Source organism: Chenopodium album, chromosome 19 (genome assembly GCF_948465745.1).
Source record: "Chenopodium album chromosome 19, dcCheAlbu1.1, whole genome shotgun sequence".
Classification (NCBI taxonomy): domain Eukaryota; kingdom Viridiplantae; phylum Streptophyta; class Magnoliopsida; order Caryophyllales; family Amaranthaceae; genus Chenopodium; species Chenopodium album.
In genome coordinates, this window is record NC_137852.1 from 32,089,432 (window position 1) to 32,113,640 (window position 24,209).

The 24,209-nt window shown below is 36.4% G+C and overlaps 1 protein-coding gene and 2 long non-coding RNA genes across 4 annotated transcripts in view; 1 reads left to right on the plus strand and 2 right to left on the minus strand.

Moving 5' to 3' along the window:
* Positions 1–5,867, minus strand: part of LOC145593571 (uncharacterized) — a 28,082-nt gene extending 22,215 nt beyond the window's left edge. The window contains exons 1-4 of the mRNA XM_081649840.1: positions 5,411–5,867; positions 2,622–2,797; positions 2,116–2,278; positions 1,917–1,969 (exon numbers count right to left, since the gene is read on the minus strand). Coding sequence (XP_081505966.1) covers positions 1,917–1,969; positions 2,116–2,278; positions 2,622–2,797; positions 5,411–5,762 — 744 coding nt within the window. The 5' untranslated portion in view covers positions 5,763–5,867. The remainder of the gene's footprint in view (positions 1–1,916; positions 1,970–2,115; positions 2,279–2,621; positions 2,798–5,410) is intronic.
* A 337-nt stretch (positions 5,868–6,204) lies between these two features.
* LOC145595141 (uncharacterized) lies at positions 6,205–9,448 on the minus strand. The gene is made up of 4 exons (XR_014102916.1): positions 7,338–9,448; positions 7,075–7,215; positions 6,883–6,964; positions 6,205–6,716 (listed from the first exon to the last, which is right to left on the minus strand). It is a non-coding gene; the product is annotated as an uncharacterized LOC145595141 (long non-coding RNA).
* A 10,218-nt stretch (positions 9,449–19,666) lies between these two features.
* LOC145595142 (uncharacterized) lies at positions 19,667–24,147 on the plus strand. 2 transcript variants are annotated; one of them, XR_014102917.1, is made up of 5 exons: positions 19,667–20,940; positions 21,150–21,298; positions 22,523–22,740; positions 22,842–22,895; positions 23,825–24,147. It is a non-coding gene; the product is annotated as an uncharacterized LOC145595142 (long non-coding RNA). The 2 variants fall into 2 exon arrangements; XR_014102918.1 differs by having other exon boundaries at positions 19,667–19,852; positions 23,825–24,146.
* Positions 24,148–24,209: the final 62 nt, after the last annotated feature.

Genomic DNA, 24,209 nt, shown 5'->3' on the forward strand with positions numbered 1-24,209 from the left:
TGTTCCCTGCAAAAAGAAAAAAAAAAAAAAAAGGTTATAAAAGGTGGTTTAATGCAAAATTGCCTTTCTTTTATCAGTGGTAAAATGTTGTCAATAATTTACATGTTTACCTAACTTAATATCTTCATTTAAATGATTGTCAAAGCAGTGTGTTGCAAGTAAATAAACGGAGGAAGTACTTATTCAGTGTGTATATATATCTTCTTCAATCTTTTCCTTAAATTATATGCCAAGGGGCTAAATATCAAGTAAATAAAAGTGAAGGAAATATTATATAAGATAGAGGTGGATAAAATTTTTTAAAAAAATAATTTTTAAAAAAATAATAATAATAAAAGATAATAGCATTTTTTAGTTGACAAGTATTATTTTTAAGAGGTTACTTTTTGTTTAACACGTTTCTATTTTAAGCATATTTTTTGTAGTAAATAGTTGTGGTACTAGTTATTTTTATTTAGAGTACACTAATCTCTTCCTTAAACTACGTGTCAAGTGGCCATATGTCCAACAAATAAATATGAAGGAAAATTTTATAAGACAAAGGTAGATAAATTCAAATAAGGTAAAATAAGATAATACAAATGACTTAAGATACTAATTCTTCCATTCTTTTTTAATTGACATGTATTCCATTTTGGGAAGTTTCCTTTTGTTTTACACGTTTTTATTTTAGGCAAATTTTTATAATAAATAGTTGGTTAATTTTACTCACTCTTATTTCCCTCTTATTCTCATTCCTCCGTCCTCCCCATATCAAACCCAATCTCTCTCTCCTCTCAACCCAATCAATAAAAACTAAAATAACCCTATTTTATCTCTCCTTCCCTCCACTCAGGCACTCGTTACCTCCTTATCTCTCCTAACTCCACTACACCGCACCACTCCACTATATTACCGCTAACTATTGCTCCTCTTTCTCCTCCATGTATAAAAACCCTTAACTATTAAGATCTTGATTTTGTTGATCTACTAGAGGCTCACATTGCACACCCATCACACTCAATTTCGTCATTCTAGTGGAGGATCAATGGATCTCAGTTCAACGAAAACGTAGGGTTTTGGACGAAGATAATTGATGTCCAAAATGATATCCACAGGAATTTATCATCTCTCACCATCAACAAAAGTTTGTTACTCCTCTTTTGATTTTGTTTAAAGACTAGTAAATTTGTCTTCGGCACCAACAAATTGTAGACATAGGATTTTTTTTTATTAATATTTATGTTTTTAACAAAATTATTAGGATGGGTCAATAGTACAAGTTGATTAGGAGAATGAAATTTTTTTGGGAGTTTATGGGGAGACAAGATAAGGTCTGAGGTGAAGTAAAAGGAGTGATGCTGGTTGAGTAGATGAAGGTGGGGTGGTGGTGCATCTTGGAGGTGGCTGGGTGTTAATTCAACAGGTCAACAAGAATATGAAGAAGGGCGGGTGAGTAGGGATGAGTAATGGTATTGTTGTCTTCATCCTTTCTTTCCCACTTCTCCTTAATTAGTGTGTCAAAAATAAAAAGAGTGTCAACTAATAAAGAACTGAACAGTATTAAATAAGTGAAATTTAGTTGAAGAGAACGCCACCTAAATGTTTTACACTCAGGATCAATTTCACATTGGACCATGATATTTGCCACAATATAGAAAAGGTACAATGTGTTTCAGTCAGCCAGCATATGACATTTATCTAGCATCACTTAGGTGAATACATTGTTCAGAATGTTAAAATGAAACAGTAATGTAAAAGTAAAAATGAGCAATAATGTACGATAGTGAATATATATATATGCAGTATGTAAGTGATAGCTGTTTTTAAATCCTTATTGAAAAAGGATTTTGTTGCCATAAAATAGAATAAAGCTTTGAAAAGGAGAGAGAGAGAGAGAGAGAGAGAGAGAGAGAGAGAAAACCCCTGCATCTCACCTTGGAGATATCAGAACCAATAATATCTGGCCTTGTTGAGAGTGACTGTCCTACTGCATCAGTGTAATCCAGCAAAAGGATAATATTAAAACAGAACCTCCTATCAAGTTCAGTTAAAGTAGTCCATATGTTCTTTCCAAAAAGCCATGTAACAGCAAGTAAGGCAAAGAAAAAAAAATGTTTCTCAGCTACTGCTAACCTTTGATAAACGTGGGACCCAAACTAAGCATTGTTTCTTTAAGAACCTTTCCAAAATCATATTGTGACAAGTTGTTGATTCTATCATCATCAGTCCTCAAGACATGCCTTCTGATCCTTGAAGCACGAATTTTAATTACAGCAGAAGAGAATGCAGCAAAAACCTTCAAAAGCATGAAAATTAACAGCCAATACTTATTATTTAACAAAGAACTAAATTAAATAGCATTGTCAATTTTATTATTACAACATATTATTCTGCCTTAGAAATATGTCATTAATAAAAAAGATACAAATGATGACCCACAAACATCCAAAGATGTGCAAAACTCCAGATAGAACTATAAAAGAAAATGCCACACACACAAGCACACACCCCCACCCCCAAACGCACAAATCAGATTTAGGCCTACAACTTATGCAATATTTTAAGAAAAACAATATTTTACTCAGACAGGATCCAAATATGCCATCAAGATCATCTGCATGAATAAATTACATCAATACCTCTATAAGTCTAAGGGCAACAACATGAGGCCTACAATTAAAATAGTCAGAAACGACTTCAGCATCATAGACCTCAGGCAGTGGGCTTTGCCAAACCTTTGACATACAGTAAAAGTAACTACCATATGCTGCCAAAGCTTCGATATCAGCCATCAACAAATCCATCCCTGAGAGTGCTGCCAGATGAAAATGCATTTTGAAGTTATGTATAGAATCCACCAAATGGTCTAAAAATAAGTAAACCACCCACTAGATCTGAAAACTGAATAGAAATAAGGGAAGACAGAAAACAGAGAATAGCATATTAAACATTAAATCAACTGCATTTTTGCACATTAAGTTTCTGTCTCTTATAAAATGGTAGCAATCAGTAAAGAATGCAGTAAAATTTCTGTCTCACATAGTCCTAGATTTACTCAGTAAAGGATGCAGTAAAATACCATAGCCTATAATGAGAACCGATAACCCATTTTAATTGGGCTTGTTAATCTAGTCAGTCTAGCAGTAATAAAAATAGTTAGGTTGCTGTTGAGTTCCTCTCTTAGCTAGGGTCCTAAAGTGTGTGAAATAAGTATGTTGACTTAGTCTAAATCTAGTTCTAGTCTAAGTTATTTATTTGATTTCATAATTTGTAAGAGTTCAGGACTTATCCTTACCTTATTAAGAGACTGTTAGACATCTATAATATCACTATGGGGGTGTTTGGGGCTTGGGAATGGGAATTGAGGAGGTGGGAGTATGTATTGCTTTGTTTGTTTTGTGGGAAGGGGAATTGTAGGTGGGATTGGGAATGGGAATAAAATTGGTGTATCCCCATGATTTTATTACTTGGGGGGGGGGGGGGGGTGGGTGGGCAAGTAATAGAGATAGGGATTGGGAATATATAGAAAAAGACCATTTTGCCATTAATGAAAGCATAAGGATATAATATTAGTAAGGGTGTTATTGTAAATTTGCTACTTATTCCCAATCAATTCCCTTCACACCCCAAACAAGGGATTGTCAATATTTTATTGAATTCCCAACTATAAATCCCAATCCCATTCCCAACCCTGTAATCCTCAAATTCCCATTCCCACTTGCCAAACGCCCCGATAGGGGCTGCCGCTTGTAATCAGAGTTCATTGAGAGTTTTATTCAAGGTTATAAATATTTTCTTAAGACAATCAATTGTGTAAAAGTTGGTGGTTATTACCTTTAAGCTTGCATTGAGTGGATTAATTTGTGAATGGTGTCACCTTTAAAAAAATGCAGTCTGCTCGCTTCTCTTAATTGTTTCACGATGGTTAAGCCTTTAGTGAATCAATTAAGAGCTCACTATCCTTGTCCTCGAGACAGCAACTCTCCTTGACAAGTGACTTACCCTCTCTTCCTTTCTAGCCCTTGAGACAGCAACTCTGCTGACCAAGAAAAGATTTCATACTCTCCTTGACACGTGACTTACCGTCCTTGTTGGAGGAATTGATTTTAAAGAATCAAACTTTGAACTTAGAGGGGCAAAGACACAATAATGAACGATGAGAAGTTCCCAGATGAGGGGATGGCAATTAAAACTGGCTAAACTTCTCCAATCAAAAAATTACAAGCTACACAAAATTATTTTCATACAAGGCAGGAGGATAGGGCAAAAGGGACTTTTGATACACATACCCGCCCACAAGACACAACTACTTCACATTACAAATGGGCTTCAACAATAAACATAGCTTAAATCAAAGCTAAGCATATAGACTCGTAAAATCGTAATTAATATTGCAGTGGCGCATTGCAAGAATTATCAACTCAGCTGGACCACCTCATCAAAGCAACAAGTACAACCATAAATTGGGAATAACTGACCACACTCCCACCCTAGTTCTCCACCAATAATACCATTCTCTCCTTTACTTGCCTACTACTTGATTACGGATTAACATCTCATACATTGCCAAACTCATTGTTTACTCTTATTCAAGCAATCACAAATTCGACTAATTAGCATGTTATATAATTTTCAACTTGTAGTTTATACATCACAAATGATTAGTAAAATTTGCAGTTATATGATACTACTTCTTATATAAAATAATGAGCCAACCAAATTGGAAATCCTTTAAGCAATTAAGGTAGCACAGCCATCCATAATTACATGACAAAAATTACTTCATTACATATATTTAAAAAAAAAAAAAAAAAAAAAAAAAAAAACTGCAATGAAGCGATATAAATTATTATGCTGTGAAGCATAAAGATCACCTTCATTCTTAAATAATCTGAACACTTCCCTTTTACACTGTTCGTAAAAGTTCCTTTACTGCAGTATCTCTCTTATCCCCATAAATTATACACACCTCTCCTCATCTTCTCCTACTTTATCTACCTTTTTCTCACACCCCTACTTTTTCACTCCCCAAAATTTCTTCATTAACGGCCCATTTGGTAGCCGGTCATAAACAATGGTAAACGGAACATATTCGTATGTAATTTGGAAAGAAAATCAATGTTCTTTCCCCTAATCATAAAATGATATTTACGGAATTTATATCACACGTATATTTTCCGATATCCCATATCTCTAACAGTCTATTTTTCTTAGACCAGCCCGCTTTAACACGCTCTCTTGCTCGAACCAAAATTTCTCTATAAAAAGTTCGTCATAAAGAGCATCACAAGACATAATTTCTTTAACATTTAAATTTAAAATTAAAGGAGGTAGCACAATTTACTTGACATTTGATTTCAATTCATCCAATAAAAAAATCATAATAGCAATAAATTTGTAAAGCAATTGAAGAAAAACATAGACAAACCTGGATAACAAGGTTGAGGCCAAGAAGGAGGCTGAAATGGAGGAGAGTTAGGGTTTTCCAAATTACGAAGCCAAATAACATCATCAACTTTCTTAGCAATTTTGGGAACATGTAAATGCTCATTTGCCCATTTAACACTTTTATCAACACCATTCTTCAAGAATTCCCAATCCTTTTTTACAACTGTAAACAATTGATCGAAATTTCCCATAATTCGGTTTTTCTTGTGGTTTCCGACTTTAGAAATGACGAATTTGCTCCGACATGTTGTTGTGTTGCATTTTACTGCTGAATTTGGCTTCGTATACATCGTTGCTGTTGATGTTGGTGCTGCAAATCCGAGCACCGCCATTGTTGTTTAACAGGGTCGATCTGTGAAATAGTCTTTACATCGCCATTTAAAGCCAGTGTTTTTTTTTTTTTTGAAGGGAAGTGGAAGTGGCAATGAGTGGTGGATGAGGTGCAACGTTTTTTTTTATACTAGTAATACTCCCCTGTTGATTTTACTATGTACGGAATAGTGACGTACTCCCTCCGTTCCCTTATTTTTTTTTACGTTGTAAATTTGAGGTAAAGTTTGTCATAAATTCAAGAATAATTTTTGTATACATCCGGTGTACAGTAATTTACTGTACATCGGGGTCACTTCTTATTAAGTTTAGGGTCATTTTTACAATTTTTTGGGTAACTTTTATCAGCAAAGCATAAATACTTCATAACTTTTATTTATGTCAGGGTAACTTTTATTCATATTAGGGTAACTTTTGTTCATTTTAGGGGTAACTTTATAACGGATGTTCAATAATTATTGTACATCCGATCTATTTAAAAGTTTGTCTTAATTCAATCACTAGAGGTACAATTGTAGTTAAAAAAGGAATATTGTACTTATGGAGTAAAAAAAGTAGGCAAAAGTAGAATAGAGATGAGAGAGAAAGTAGTAATGAGTACTCCCTCCGTCTCCTTTTGATAATCTCTTATGGGCAAATTTTAGGAGTAAAATGCATTTTTGGGATTCACCTTTTGTACTTTTCTTCGTTTGAGGACTCACCTTTCACTTTTCATAGTTTGGGGATTACCGATCACTGGAATTCAAAATTCCGGTCACTTGATAAAAAAAATAAAAAAAATAAAAAAAATAAAAAATCTCCCTAAATTTGTTGATTACAACTGTCAAAGAGATAAAATTCTTAATATAAAATTAATCAATAGTCCTTGACTCAAAAAAAAAATACATTGGTAGAAAACCCTTGTAGAGTCCAAAGTGTTAAAAATTGTAACCGGATGACCCAAAATGTTAAATTTTCTGCAAAAAAAAATAAATAAATAAATAAATAAAAATAATAAATAAATAAATAAATGATAATAATAAGTGGGTTAGTAATGAGAATTTTTTAACACAATAATATTTTGATTAACATAAAAAATCCCATAGCATATATTGCAGTATTGTACAGAGCGGATGAGTTTACCTCAAGTTTGATTTATTATGTAACTTCTAATATCATTGATTGAGATTATGGTTGTAAGGTCCATATTTTTGTTAGCCATATCCTTGCATTAAGAGAACAAATTATCAAATTAGCATATAATCTATATATTACTTGAACTTTATACTGAATTGACATGAGTGGAGCAAAAAAAAATGAAAATAATTCCCTTACAGTGTGTGAACACGAGAACCTCCCCCCAAGCTAAATTGGACTATGTCCTCATTGTATTAAAGGGAAGCTAGTAGTCAAGGTGACTACTCATCATCATCACCACATCAATGTCACCAAAGCCTCGAGGATTGCAATGCATCTCTTTGGAACAAATTTGGCAAGAATGAAACAAAGTGTTAGTCAAAAAGTCTAAATTTGAGTTAGAATCACTATTCTGATCATAACTTTTGATCTATAAATCATAATGCAGTGATTCTAATTACATTGGAAAGTAGACTTGAAGAGCTTTCCAACAGGTTACACACCGAAATCGGATAAGAAACGCAAAAGTTATGGCCTATCGAAGTTGACGAAGTTTGCTGACGCGTACGAGCGCCCGATCGGGCGAGCTCTGCCCGATCGGGCCCGTGCTACTGATTTGACGGGGCAGCTTGTTGCTGCTAATTGCCCTGAGATTTCTTTAGCCCTTCGATCTTTTCTCAACTTTTCTAGTTATCTCTGCACAAAATCACACTCCCACAAATATAAGATATACTCTCCTCTACCTCTCTAAAACAAAACAAAAAGAAAACACACAAAAATAAATAAAAAAAAATAAAAATAAAAAAGCAACAAAATACGGGATGCCTCCCGCAAAGCGCTAGTTTATCAAGGTCCTGCTCGACCATACTCCTCCTCTCAATCGGAAGAATTCAATGCCTTGAGTAACCTATCAAACGCTCCTGCAAACATTTCATTAGCACTATATAGGGCTTAATTGCAAGCACATTAATCCCTTCTAAGAAAACGTTAGGAGCACATAAAGAGAACTCAAGGTAGAAAGAAAAATCAAAAGAAAGAGATGAAAATACACCACAACCTTTTACTTCCTCTATTAAAAATTTAGAATTAACAGAACGAACATGGAGGTAGTCATTGTCTTTATCATCTTATAATGATTTGAATATTTTACCCTCATGAATAACCTCATCATCAACGAAGGAATTTGACAAGGGAATAATCGCGTCGTCAAACGACTACACCTAGATCAAATACAATTTATACAACCTAAACAAACCTAATACGAGTATAAGGCAAGCATAGGGGTCGAACCACAGAGAACGGTTAAACACCACCAAATGTTATCGACAATTAAGCTAGTTCGGAATAGGAGATAAATAAACTAAAGTCTAAAAATGCTAAAACAAGAAATAAAACATTAAGGGAAATGGTTTAGGTATAGCATTCACTTGAACACAAACAAAAGCATAGAAGTTGAATTAATTATGAACTAAACATGCTCAAATATCGAAATAAAGAGTCCAATCTAGCTGCCTTCCGGGGTCAATTGGCTTCTCCTAACATAGCCTCTATGTTTCCACATTAGAACCATATACTAGGAGGTACTATTAAATAACAATCGATACTAATGAACCTTAACTAAGTCAACTTCCGTTCCTTGTTAGCAAAGATTCACCTTTAATCAACCAACAATGTGCACTTGCAAGAGGATTAAAGAATATCAAGCATATAAAGACTTTAATCACAAATAAATCAACTATAAACCTAGAACATGCTCAAGATCCAACTACAACACAACCATCCCCTCAATGGGGAAATTACTCACTAATCATGATAATAACAAGATTAATCAACAAATAATCAAGAATCAACATGATCAACAAGCAATACCAACAACAAAAATAATAATCAAAATAAAACAATAAAAATAGAGGAGAGAGAGTTAGAGATTTTCATTGATTGAAGATGAAAGTCTACAAACATGATGATCAATCTTCTTCTTCAAAATCCAAGCTCAACAATGGTGAAACCCTCACTTTCTCTCTCTAAATTACTCTAATCCTAAGCTAAATCTAGAGAGAGAAACTCTCCTAAAACTAATTAGAGAGTTGAATAATCTTAGCTAAAAATGTTCTCCTTCTAATTACCCCAAAAATGGGTATTTATACTAACTTCATAAAACTAGGAAAAATAGAAAAATAAATAAAGAAAATAAATAAAGAAAGAAAAGGAAATAAAAAGAGAATAAAAGAGAAAAGAAATAAAATAGAAAAGAAAATCAGAAAAGGAAAAGGAAAACAAATAAAAATAAAAATAAAAGAAAAAGAAAAATAAACCCACAAAAACATCCCCAATTCCAACCCACGAAACAAATCAGAGCATCAGACCCCTCCAAACTCTTTCTTCACTTCGAATTCCTTGGCTGCTCCTCCATCCAACACCACGCAAGAAACCATCATCACCGTTCATACTTCATCGTCATCAATCAAGCATCAATCGTGGCTGTCCAATCCTCATAAAAATCACGTGAAAAGCTCGTGATTGACCCACAATTGCGCGCCCGCACAGACATCGCACAGAAGTCGCGCAAACCTTCTGCCTCGACTCTAGTTTTGGACTCCGATGTGCGCGCCTTCTGACAGGGCTGCGCGGCCGCGAGTAGTTCCAATAGAATTGGGGCTAAATTAGGCTGATTTGGGGAAATTTGGGGCTGCGATTGGTGGTGAATGATGTGCTGTGAGGACGCGGTGGTTGGTGCTGCTGATTTGCGGCTGCTGCGTGCAGAGGTGGTGTGATGGCTGTATGGGGTGATTGCGGTGGTGGTGCTGGGCGTTGTGGGATTTGGTTGCGGTGGAGAAGCAGGGGAAGGTTGCTGTAATTGGGGTTGCTGGTGTGTGTTTGGAGATGCGGTGGCTGGCTGGAGGTTTGATTGGTGGTTTAATTGGTGCTGTTGGTTGTCGTTGTTGCAGTTGCTATTGTTGAGTGAGTGAGGGCTGCTGTTGGTGTTGTTGTTGCAGTTGCTGTGAGTGTGTGTGGTTGTTGCGAGGTGGCTGTGCAGGTGAGTGAGTGGGCTGCTGTTTTGTGTGGTGGTTTGAGGAGTAGGGGAGAAGCAGGGGACAGTGAATGGTGTGTGTGTGTGTGGCTTGTGGTGGAGGATAAGGTAGGGTGTGGTGATGGATAAGGGGCAGCAGGGGTATTGGTTAGGGGCAGCTGCTTGCTTGTGAGCTTGTGCCTCGAACCTTGGACTCGGACCTTGAACCCGAACCTCCGACCTCCGAGCACGATCCTACACAACCAAATAAACATAAGGGAGAATCGGGACAAAGAATAAAATAAAATAAATAAAATAGAAATAAATAAAATGAAAATAAATAAAGGACGAAATAAAATAAAATCAAGACAAATAAAATAAAATAAATAAAATAAAATAAAATAGAAAATAAGAGACATAAAACTAAACTAAAAATAATTAAAACTACGCAAGCAAATAAAATAAAATAAAAAAACGAAAATAGACTAAAACTAATTAAATAAAGAAAATAAAACTAAAACACTCCAAAATTACCAAAATAACTAGAAGCTTTATTAAAGAGAAAACAAGAGAATAAAAGGTAAAATAAGGGAAAATAAACACGAAAATAACCTAAACACTACCCCTAGGAGTGACATAAATATCACTTATCAAATTCCCCCAAGCTAAACCTTTGCTCGTCCTCGAGCAAAGCTAAGGCAAAAGAGAACAAGATGGAATTATTGAAACCAAAAGAAACAAAAATAGAAACAAAGAGAAGAATGTACACTAACTCACTGTCGTAGGAATCACGGTTGTTTTTAGCTACAACAAGCCCTTAAAACCCCAAAGTCGCCTATGAGGACGAGTGAGGTCTCGTGAGGGTTTCCTAAGAGCTTACCCCACAACTCTTGAGAAAAACCAAGGCAAGGCAACAAAAGGAAAGAAAAGAAACACGAAGAGAAAAAGCAAACACAAGCTCATATATGGACAAGAGATAAGGACAAGTACTAATGAATGCAAACCAAACTAAATGGACAAATGTATGCACGTTCCAAGATGTCAATGGTTGATTGAAACATAACACATGCTAAGCATAGAGAACTACTTAGGACTCAATCCACCCTAGCCCCAACCAATCGGGCCACGTTCTCTCCACTAGCTTCAAATCAACCCTTAAGCTAGCTTCTCAAGATTCCGCGAAGGAACCGGAAAAAGATAAATAAATGAAAAACTTTGAGAAGGTAATCCCGACGTCTCAACTATGCATACTCTTTCCATAGGTTTGAAGTCTATCTCTCTCCACCGTTCTTTTGACCTAACCCACTAGAGTCTAAGGGTCTTTTTATTGGTTATAACGTAAGGCTAAGGGTTAAGGCGGGGTAAAAATTTAAAATTTGGTGAAAATTCCTAAGTGAAGCAAAAAGTGCGGCCGACACTCAAAAATAACTCAAGAATTCACTAAATATCAAGCAAAAACACCACTATTGCCATTCCCCCAAGCTTATTCAACACAAACACACAATATTCAAATTCCCCCAAGCTTGAACAAAGCATTGTCCTCAATGCTTAAACTAAGGAAGAAAATGAAACCAACTAAAATATTTTTGTTGTTTTTGTTTTTTTTTTTTCAATTTTTTTTCTTTTTTTTTTAACTTTATTCATTGTCCTTGCCTTTTTTAATTTTGGACGGCTTTTTCTTGAAACTTCACTTGATTTTCATAAATTTGCATATTTCTTTACAAGCTCAACTCTAACCAAATCTCAAAGTGCTTCTTGTTTATGATCAACAACTCAAAACTTCAAACCTCACATGCAATGCTTCACTAACTAAAAGGTTGGTAAACATAGGCCATTAGGTTTGTAATGTGGTTTAAACAAGAGCGGGAAACATAAGGCTCAAATTGGTTAGCAAGTAGGTTTATGCAAAATAGAAAATCAAATTTGTAACAAAATAAAAGAAGATAAAGAAAAATGAGAAAGAAGTGCCCTTTTCCTCCCCTAGAGTGCTTCGGTCACGATCTTGGGAGTTATAAGTCAAAACAAGGATCAAGACATGCATAGCTAAGGATCCAAATATGCCACACAACAAAGTGATGAAGGCTAGAACAATGTTACCTCACACGGGATTATAACTAAGCAAATACCAACTAAGGGTGCCGAATCCACTATAGAGAGCAACACCATCTTACCACATACCCGTGAACTAAGGCTTCATGGTGCCCTAAAAGTTCTTAACCCAGCTACCTTAGCATGTAATATCCTAGAGTCAACCAATGACACTCTCAAACCGTGCACACATTAACCACTTAGGAAGAAAGGCATTCAAGAGTAAACAAATCCAAAAGATATAATGTCCAAAATAAGAACAAACAAAACACATTTTTGCTAAACTTGCCTTGAAGTAAACAAAAATCTTTTTGGATTTTCCAAAAGCATGAAAAACATGGAAATGCATATACTCACGTGCATGGCATATATGAATCAACATCCCACCAAACATGATAGAATACCCTCCCCCAAGCTTGAATGAAACCAAGCTCTCAAATCATAAACAATGAAACCAAGGAGGGGAAAACAAGGACAAATTAATCCAACATTACCAACACATGATCTTCAAGTCACAATAAGTAAGAGAGAGAGGGAAAAGAAGGATATTACCGGATATGGGATAAATGCAAAATCACACAAAAAAACCGAAATAACCTTATATGAGCCACACTCTCTACAAATAAGGCTTGAATTCCACATGATAGGTAAGTTGAGGCACATTCCCTTGATTCTTGATCATCACCAATGCACAAGAGTATATCAAGTTGTGTACCTAGCAAGGAACACAAACACGTCCATGAGAGAAAATCTAATCTAAAAATAAAAGAAAATGAAAGCAATAAAACACGGGTTACTTCCCGCAAAGGCTTGCTTAACGTCCAAGCAAGACCGCTCTAGGAAATAATAATTCAACGCACGCAAGAGCTTGTCAAATGCACTACTACACATTTCATGGGGGTGTAGATAGGCAAATGACGGAATAAGAATGTGCAATAAAATCATTGCACGTAAGTGAAGAGGGATATGCCAAAAGAAAGAAGAAGAAGGATCGAAAGGAAACTCAAGAAAGTAAGAAGTAGAAGAAGGAAAAGAAGAATGGAAAGAAAAGGAAAAAGGCAAATCCTCATCACAAATTTTTTGTTGGCAAAATTCCTCTTATCCTCAACAATGATGGAAGGAGGGGCATGAAAATCATCGATAGAGGGCGGCTCCCCAATAGGCTCTTTGAGATAGGAAGGGAGAGAAAAAGGGTAAGGAAGGATGTGGTCAAACCTTAGAGAAAAAGGGGTATGAGAAACGGGAAAAGGGGTAGCTACTCCCTCACCACAAGGCCTCACATCGCCAATGAGGGCATGAAAATCAATCATAGAGTCCTCAAACAAAGGGCACTCACGATCTACACCTCCCTCAAGCTCAAAAACTCCAAGGGAATCAACCTTATCCTCCTTTTCACCACAATAGACAACTTTTCCTTCAACTATCTCAAAACCCAAGGTCCCAAAATCATGCATGAATGGAGGTAGATTCATCTCAAACTCATCTAAGTCCCAAGAAGCGTTCTCGATGAAATCATCAAATAATCTATAAGTCCTCATATGACTCTCGAAAAATATGTGGGACATTACCTCAAAAGAGTCTATATACTCGTAGATTGAAGGGTCACAAACATACACTTGAGATTATGGATACAAGTGACAGGCTAAAGTCGTATCACCTAATCAAAAGAATTACCTAAATCCTCTAACTAAAGTAGATAGGGAAGTAGGGTCGAATCCACAGGGAAACTGGTCTTTCTACTCCTAAATAATTAATATAGTCTAAATTATCAAGGTAACCAATTTGTTGTATTTAATGTGAAACTATGCTATGGAGATTAAGTTTAGGGAGAAAATCAAATATAAGAAGGCCTAGGGTCACAGGTTCACCAATAATTAATATTCCGGGATAAAACATAACAATCAATCAATCAACATTGCACAAATAACATGATTAACAGGCTCTCGCAATTTACTAACCAACATAGATCTAACAGGCTCTCGCAATTTACTAGATCTAAGTTCCTATTGAAAATAGCCTTTAATATTAAATTAACATCTGCTCGATTCATCAATTCAATATTGCTAAACATTCACAATCAAATTACATCTGCTTGATTCATAATCTAATTGCAAAGAATTAAAACAATTCAATAAGAAATTATCATGCAAAGTCAATAATCAATAATAATAAATTACCCCTTCATATTAATTATGGATCCCCATAAACCCTAGAATTAAACTACTCGGACATAATCAAAACTAAACAAAACATAATAATAAAACAAGACATGAAGGAAATTGGAAAGAATAAAATACTGAGATTAATTAAGGAAGAAATCGTACCAAGACGGCGGAATTACAAAAGTGTTGAGGAACAAGAAGGAAAGTAAAATCTAGAGAGAGAAAGTTAAGTAGAGAGAAGGAAGAGAAAAACTAAAACTAGGGTAATAATAATAATGAAGAGAGATAGATCAATCTTGCCTAATAGAATTACATTAATACTAAGCAAGAGTTAACGCTAAAACAAAACAAAACGGAAAGCTAATCGTCGCTGAGGAACGACACGCGCCCGGTCGGGCAAGGGCTCGCTCGACCGGGCCCGCCTTTTGTCTCTTCAAGTAGCTTCTCGCGCCCGGCCGGGCGCGTGCACCGGGCGCGTATTGATTTGGCCCGCCCGGCCGGGCGCGCCTCCGGGCGGAGAGAGTGGACTTGGGCGATGCTCTTGGGCTTCGAAATCTCCAACTCTTGGGCCTCCGAACTTGGTCCAAGTCCTCAAATCTTCATAACCGAGCCTTTAATCACCGATTTGATCCCTCCAATCGGCCTTGGGCTATCGAACGCGGTCGCGGTCTTCCAATACTTGTAGATGCTCCTCTAAAAGCCCGGGAAAATGCTCCAAGTACGCAAATTCCTACAAAACTGAAGCAAAACTACCAAAGCACTGGAAAACACAAATTAGTAACAAAAGTGGCTCGGAAGAGCCAAAAACACTACTAATTACGACCAAGGGACGGGGATAAATATATATATAAAATGAACACATCAAACTCCCCCAAGCCAAACCTTTGCTTGTCCCTAAGCAAAGAGCTCCTCAATGAACAAATAAAACATGCCTCACCCCAATATAAAAATCAAGCACAAACGATTCAAGGCAAATCAAGTGAACATGCTTCAAAATCAACCAATCCTATCCATCTAATCACCCTTCATCCCCAACAATTGTCAAGTAGAGCAAACCACAAGAGCATATAGAATTCAAGACTAGTGCTCACACACTCAACTCTCATTTATGTGGCGAGTAAAAGATGTACTCGATCGCTCTCCATCCAACCCCTTTATGTGAACAATGCCCTCCCAAGCTCACAACACTCGTGTGTTTAAAAAGACATACACTCAACCTAATAGTCGACTCGAAATATGTCAAATCATAACTTGCATTGATAAACAACACTTTCATATTTACACAACTCTATGCACAAGGTCAAAAGGTCTTTTAAAGCTTGTAATGTAAGGCTAGGGAAAAGGGTAGGACAAATTTGGGAATATGTGAGAGAAAAGCTATGCATAAAGGGAGCCATATCCTAATAAACCCGTGACCAAAAATAATGGTCATAATCATCTCCAACAAAACTAACTCCAACATAAATCACCAAATATACTCCAATCATAAAAATCAATCCCAAAACTTACAATTTCACTCATAAAAATATAATAATAAGGAACAAGAGTGAATAAACAAACTTTGAACTCAACTCAAATATTTACAATAAAACTCAGAAGTTTTTCTTTCTTTTCGATAAACCTTCACTTAGACAATTTGAACATCAAACTTATTTTTTTCTTTTTGCTCTTTTTTTTTTCTTTTTTTTCCTAGAAGTTCACTTTCTTTTTTTTTTTTTATTTTCTCACTTTTTTTTGAACTTCTCTTTTTTTTTTCTTTTTCCATCACACTTTTATTTTTCAAATATATACACAATAAAACTCATATTAACAAAAATATGATCAAGAACAAATAACTTCTCAAACCCACCCAAATTGTGCAAATAATGTGCACACTACAAACTCCCTCACCTCACTCACTAATAGCTCCCCCAAGCCAAGCTTGGGACTAGTAACCAATGGGGCAAAATAGGCTTGTAATGTGGCTAATAAACAACAAAAAGTCAAGGCAACAACATGGGTAGCAAGAAGGGAACAAATGTATCTAAATAAATCTGAAGGCCACCTAAAAGAACAAATGCCTTTGTCCTCCACATGTGCATAATATTGAGTTATGAAACACTACTCATAGTTGCAAACCAATACTCAAATTCATTGACATACAGGAACTAATCACACATTCCTAACCAAATCAACTAGTCAAGCACTATATTCACAAGTAGTTGGACAAAATTGACGCATGTTTAGGAATCCAAATAATTAAACTTCAAATCATGATCAACAAATCCACAATGCTCACAATCAAATACCAAGAATCAAAACAATTTTTCTCAAGTATGGGGCACAGGGAAGCATGATTTACAGTTCATTGGTTCGTATTTTTTATTTTTTTGATTTTTCAATTTTTTTTGTATTTTTCATATAAGGAAAGCAATGAACTAATCTAAAAAGCAATAAATCTAAACTAACAAAACACACCAAAAAAAAACAAAAATAAAGAAAAGGAAAGAGAAAAGTATATACCAAATCCAAAAATCCTCCCCCAAGCCAAGATCGGACAATGTCCTCATTGGCTCGAAAGTAGCCCAGCTGGCTACTCATCCTCATCCTGGTCCATATGAGAGGACCCACCTGCTCCACCACTGGAACCGGCACCATCTGCACCGAAAGAGCCACTACCAAAATAGTTAGCGTGAAAAGTCCCCCCCGGCGGTCCCCCAAAAGGAATGTCCTGTCCGTACCCATGGAACGAGGAATAGTCTGTGTAAATGCCATGGGCAGTGGGATCCCTATCGTATCCCTGGGGTGGGGGCTGAAACCAGTCTGGGTAAACCGCATCGTCGGGAATGTTGCCCCGACGAGCGTAATCATCATAAATAGGGTAGAGCCCCCTACCCTGGTTCCTCTCGAGGTAGCCTAACCTATGGTCGACAGAGCCAATCATCTGTCTGAACTCGGTCTGGGTCTGCTCTATGCGACCTATGGCCTGGCCAATACTCTGTAAATCCCAAACTGGGTCAGAGTCACCGTGAGGGACGGAATAGGACTGTCGGGGTGGTGATGGTGGCTGTGGAATGGGCTATACAGGAGGTGGCTGGGCCTGCTGTGGATCCTCACCCCTAGCATGGGCAACTAACAGGGCATAAGTATAAGACTCTTGCCCTGGGGGAAAGGCGGTCAGGTCAGGGTTGGGCAAAGCAAAAATAGGCAAGGGTTGTTCAGTCCCTGTCCTAATGCACCAATGAGTGACCTGGTTCTCGTCTACCCTCAACCACCCCAGCTCCTCAAGGTACCTAGAGGTCATGTAGGTGTCCGGCCCCATGTTAGTCATCCTGTGAGGTCCACTCTCTACAAAACCGGCCTTCTTGATGGCTATCCTAGTGATAAGGCCACCAAGACGGATAGGGGTAGTGTGGTGGTTGCTGGCCGTAGCGTGCCTACCTAGGTGGTGAATGATGTACCGGGCGATGTTCAGTTTTTCATACCCAAACATGTAATGGCCAATTACAGCTCGTTCATTGGTCTGACAATTATGGGGTTCATTTCTACCTAGGAAACATACACCGGCAAATCTTTGCCATAATTTGGGGATGGGGTGATGAATAGGCCTAGCACTAGCATGTTGAGCGTTCACATGTGGAATACCAGTTAAAGCTAAATAAACATCCTCCATTTTAAATTCAGCATTCCATTGGCGGTTTAATTCCGGTTCCAGTTCAAACAATTTACAAAATTCCGCAAAAGAAAGAGTGATGTTTTTATTATTAAGCCTTAATATTAATTTTGGACCACTTTTATGGTTTTGAATAACAAGAGAAGATAAGAATTCACAAGTCAATTCACGGTATGTTGAATAATGCATATCTACAAATTTTCTCATACCAATATCATTCATAAATCTCCTAACAAAACCAAAAATTCCTAAAGCTTCTAAAGTAGGGCGGTGTAACCACCGTGAAGGGATTACCTCGCGTCCGTAGAGCACCTCTAGTTTTTCCCGTTGCTCCGCCGTCGCGATTTTGATCGTCGGCCACTGAGGGAGTTGGAGCGCCGGGTCGTACTGTTGGGAGCTGGAGCTGCCTCCGAGTAAGCTTCTTGCTCTTTTAGCCGCCATTATAAGTGGTCAAAATTTATATTCTTGGAATTTGAAAATTTTTGAAGTAAGAATGTAGAGGATGAAGAGAGGAGTAATAATATGTATTTTGTTTTGGATTTGGGTAAGAGAATAAGAAGAAATCTTAGAGAGAAGTCAGAGGAAATAAGAGTTTTTAGAGAGATAAAGTTCAAGAAAAATGAAAGACGGGAGAAGAAAGAAAGAAGAAGGAGAAAGAAAAAGGGGACGGGGGAGAGGGAATGTAGGTGCGCCCGGCCGGGCGATCTTGTTAAATGTGCCATTTGGTTCTCGCGCCCGGTCGGGCGCCGTTTCGCCCGGTCGGGCGATCGCATTCATCAATTTGCTCCCTCTCTCGCGCCCGGTCGGGCGCCATTTCGCCCGATCGGGCGATCTTTCGCACCAAAGTTTCCTTTGTCTCGCGCCCGGCCGGGCGTCTCCCTGCCCGGTCGGGCCAATTTCTTCAAATTTTCGTACTTCTTCTCGCGCCCGGTCGGGCCAATTTTTAGTCCGTATACGTCAACTCTCGCGCCCGGTCGGGCCCGACAGCAAGTTTTGACGAAATTTTTCTTCCTCAAAATTTGACTAACTCTTTTCCTGTAAACTGTACCAAAAGCTCATAAAACTCATTAAATTCCCTCCTCTCTCCTCTCATAAGAAAAAAAAAAAGAAAAACAAAAATAAAAGCAAGTAAAATACGGGTTGCCTCCCGCAAAGCGCTGGTTTATCTAGGTCCCGCACGACCTTCTTACCTCCTTTGAGCTCATTTAGGAAGTGGAGTTAGGAGAGTCTCCTCCACATCCCTAATAGTAGCACCATCATGATACACTTTTAATCTTTGGCCATTGACCTTGAACTCTTCACCTTTGTTATTCATCAACTCGACCGAACCAAATTTGTTCACCTTTGTGACAGTGAAGGGACCGGACCACCTAGATTTCAACTTTCCTGGAAAAATTTTCAATCTAGAGTTAAAGAGAAGAACCTTATCACCCGGTGTAAACTCTTTTGGTAGGATCCTCTTGTCATGCCACTTCTTGGTCTTCTCCTTGTAGATGCGTGCATTGTCATATGCCGACAATCTAAACTCATCCAACTCATTGAGTTGGAGAAGTCTCTTCTTGCCCGCGGCCTTAGAATCCATGTTAAGCTCCTTGATTGCCCAAAAAGCTTTATACTCCAATTCTACGGGAAGATGACATGCCTTACCATAAACTAGCACTACTACAAAACGAGTGTTTTTTCGACGCTTATGCCTCGACGCTAGGTGAGGGGCGTCTGCAGGTAAATTTAGACTCCGCGTTTTTTCGACGCTTTTAGGTGACGAAAGATGATTTTCGTCGATATAAAGCGTCGAGGACAATCACATGTCACGCACGTGAATACTTAGTACCTCGCAAATCGCAACTCAGCCCACGTTTCAATCACCCCCCCCCCCCAAAAAAAAAAGCCTACTCGGTTCTCAACCCTAACTATACCTTCCTTCTTCGTTAAATTCATGGATTAAAATCCTGATCTTAATTTCAACTCTCCCTGCAACTCCCCTTATTATGCTTGGTGAAATTTCTTTACTCACTTTAAACTGCAATCAGTTATGCCACTCTCTATGCCGCCGTTAATTTTAAGGTAAACATTTCGTTTTAGAATTCGAATTTCAAGTCTATTTAATAGTTTTTAGCAAATTTTTTTTTCACTAAATTATGATTTGATATTGTTTGATTAATGAATAATAGAGATTACAGGGTTTAATTATAGTTATATATATTGTTATGCTTCATTCGGCAATTTACTTTTGAATCTGGGTAAGTATTCGGTTATAAGAAATGTGTATATTCTATTGATTAAATAAAAAATTTAGAAGTAAATTTGTAAAGAGAAGTTGAGATTTTGAGGAGGAGTAAGAAATTGAAATAGAACCAAACCGGAATTTGCAGCTTCTTGTTCCTTTTGACTATATGTATTTAATTGGTTGTTTGATTGATATTTGGTTATTTTTACTTAGTTTTAATCAAATTCAATTCATCAATTGTAATTTTGTTAGTTACGATATGATTTTTTTTATATAATTGATTGCTCCTTTAGATCTATGCATCAAATAACATGTTAAAATTATTTTGGTTTGCTTTCTTCATTCTTTTTTTCCCCTCAATTTTTATTTTTTGTTCTTCACATAATTGAGGGGTTTATTTTCCTTGACATTTTTGTAGAATTTTGACTCAAAATGAAATTACAAGTAATAAATTATATAATCAGAAGTTGATTTCGTGATGGAAATTAGAGAATGTTAGGTGCTTGAGTTTACAAGTTTATGATAATGCCTGAAAGCTAAAAACTGAATGAGAAATTAGATTTATCCCTCTATAAATTTTAAAAACAGATCAACTTGTAGTTAGAAATTCTAAGTGCTAAACACCCATCTTAGTGTATGATGTTTCAATGGGGTGCAATAATGAATTATACTTCTGATTACATAGCAATTTACTACTACATACATTTTCATATTTAGTTTATCTTCCTACTGACATTTTATCTCCTATATCTATTAGGTAGTCGTTTTTTTTTTCTTTTTTTGGCATTTTGAATTTTGGTTTTCCCTTGTCATGTGATCTGTACATGGCTCTGGGAGTTTGCATTGGATTTCTGAAAAGGTGAAGCCAAGATTTGATGTTGTTGGTGTAATGTTTAAGTTGTTATCCCATTTGCTTGGACAACGGGTACATCTCTTTGCCTACTCTTTTTATTTAGCTAAGAACTCAGTTGAAGACCACATTTTATCAACTTTGAGATAATGAGAGAATTACTCCATGCTAAATCAGTAATTTAGTGGCTTAATTTTTATTTATTTTAGTAATTTGATTTCAACAGAATTCTCAATTGGGACTTAATCAAGGTATTAATTTTGCAAACTAATTCCTTTTTTCAGGGTGTATTGGGGACTGTGATTAAGAGGGTATGAAGAAGTTTTTTCTCCACTTGCTGCTTTTCTGCTAATTTGGTGCCTACTTGATGATCTCCCTGCTGCTTTTGTCTTGGTGACATGGCAGCCTCATGGCAATAGGTTGGGTGTTACAGGTACGTATGTGTTGTTGCTTTTGTTATTAATTGTTCTGTTTCTGTTCTTGTTTAATGTTGCTGCTGCTATTGTTTGCTACTGCTGCTGCATGCGTAGAGGATAGTGTTGAAGGGATTGCATTTTTTGCTTTTTTAAACTATTTGCTTTATTTGCATAATGTGATAAATTACACCTGTTTCGTAGTGCTGTAGGGATTTCCTTTGTGAATCACAAAGTAGGCTTGTCCTTATGAATTTTAGAGAACTATTTATCTAAAGATAGAATACAATTAGAGTTAGTGAGGTTATAGATAAAATGAGCATAACACATCTGTTATAAAAATTGAGGTTTCTAGGCTAGTACAATGGATATAAGTGGCTAAAAAACTATATATAAGTACTTTAGAACCATGTATATGAGTTCTTGACTTCTGGTACATGAAGTAAACGACCTAAAGCCTCAAAATTAATAGTATGTTCACTTTTTTTTTTCTTTTTTCTTTTTTTCTTTTTTTTTCTTTTTTTTTTTTTTTTTTACTATACTATACTTTGCAAGGGGAAAACTTGATTCTATTTCATATTCACTTCTGACTCCATGTTGTCCCGACCGTATAGTGATGTTAATTATGGTTACATTCATAAGTAGCTTGGTCCATCTTCATTCTATTTCATATATGTTTGTTTGTTTTATGGCGATTTATATGGCTTGTTTGTTTGGATTTTCTAAATTTTCTCAGCGTAAGGTAAAGGTTTTTTCATTAATTGTTCAGTTTAGCTTAATTTCCCCTTTTAATTTTGCCTAATCTTCATATGCTTCGCTATAACCCAGGCAACCAATTTAACGAATGTTTTGGGTTTTGTCAATTTCTCATTATTATATGGTTATTCTGCCAATTTTGATTCTGTTCTGCTTATTTTTGTTGAATTTCGTGGCTGAATGCATTTGCATTTTAATTATTTGATCTATACTGCATAATTCTTTCTGCATTTTATAATTATAATACTTGCACTCATTCTTGCACCCATGGATTTCGAACACTCTCTAAAGCAAAGGTAGAATGTTGGTTTTAGTGCCATTGAAGTTGTGATTCAGAAGGCTGTCTCCTGTGTTGGGGAGTTTGAGAAAGCAAACGCTTAGCTTCCCTCTTAGACTTTGGATAGGTTGACTACTCGTCACAAGTGGGCTGCTCCTTCTATGGGTCTTTTCAAGCTAAATTCTAACGCCTCCTGCTGTGGTGATTACAGGGCTTGGAGAAGTTGTGCGTGACTGTAATGGCAACGTGCTTGCTGCTACTTGCTTGAAGATCCAAGGCGAGATGCGGGTTGATGTTGCTGAAGCCATGGCTGCTAGACACTTGCTGGTTATTGCTATTGACTCGGGCTTTAACAAGCTCATTCTTGAGTCTGATTGTAGGCTGATCTTGGTAAGGTAGACAGTATGACTTTCAAGCTACTCAAAAGAGGTAAACTACCTTCATCTATATCCTCTGGGTGCATTTAGTACTGCTCAATACAGAATTGCAATTGTATTATTTCAACTAAAGGTGGTTTTGATGTTTATCAGGGTGTGCCTGTTATTGCTGTCGGTGTGGGGCATAGTACATATGACAAAGCATCCGTAAGTTAATCACTTTTTGGCCCTTTTTACCATTTAGAAAGTGTGTTGAATGATAATTAGGGGATTGAGTTGCTCTATATGTATCTTTTTTCTTCCAGTATCAGCTATTGCATCAGGATAATTGCAAAGAAAAAAAATTAAAAAAAGAATCGAATTTCGACACTTAATTAAATAATAGAACTGTGATCAAGATGTCCCATGGGCTATTGTCTTTTGTGCAGCTTCATTAGACTGATTTAATTTCGTGGATGATTAATGCTTCATGGTTTGAGACTTTGGCTATTTTAATGTTCTGGATAAACTCTGTTTGCCTGGGTAGAGTCATTGATATAGTTGAACTGAGTTATAAGTCACTTATTAGTCAATGAGATCAGAAACACAAGATGTTTTACGGGCAGTCCGACAGTTTTCTTGATTGCAGCTTCACTAAACTGTTCTAAATTACTGATGATTGATTGTAAGATTAGGTATTCCTGGTAGGTTCTCTGTTTCTTGCCATGGCATGCTGCTTGGAATGGTAGGGAAAAATCTTGTCTGTTTGGCCAAAAAAGGTGTAATGCTGTGATTGTTCAAAATATATTGCTTGGCTTAAAAGGATCTCTCTGCTTTTAACTTCTATAGTTTATTACTCTTGTATATAATACTATAATTATTTATTATTTGCATCACATTTCTTTCAATAGGTCCACTACTATGTGCAGTCACACATCCAAATGAATGTCTTGTCTTTTGAGTGTATGGAAAACCCTTACTTTTTGAAAGTTTTTTACTCCATAATTTGTTATGAAAGTTGGTTGTGATTTTGGTTTGCTTAAATTTTTAGGTGGAAATTTTTTTTAGAGATTGTATTCTCTTTATTTTTTTGGCATATGGCTCCCTAGTATCTTGTTGATGTATTGATTGATACTTTATGCTGAAATGTGTTGCAGGGTCAAAAGATTATGTAGACATAAATGCATGAGTACTAAGAAACGGCAAAAAGGGCTGACAACTAATGTTGCAATACTTCAAGGATGAAAGAAAGATATATTTAAGCTATTTAAAGTTGGAATTGTACCTCTTTTTCTTTTTTTTTTAGGGGAGTTGGAATTGTACTTGTTGTAATAGAAAACCCATTACTATGAGATATTGTACATATGGTATAATATATTTATATGTAATAAAAAAAAGTTGGCATAAATTTGTTGTACATGTATTTATTTTGGTAATGTTAGCATAATAGAAATAATTATTAGTGAATAAAATTGTTTTGGTATTCTAGACATTTAAAAAAAAAAAAATGGACAAGAAAAAGCGTCCCCAAATTTGAAAATA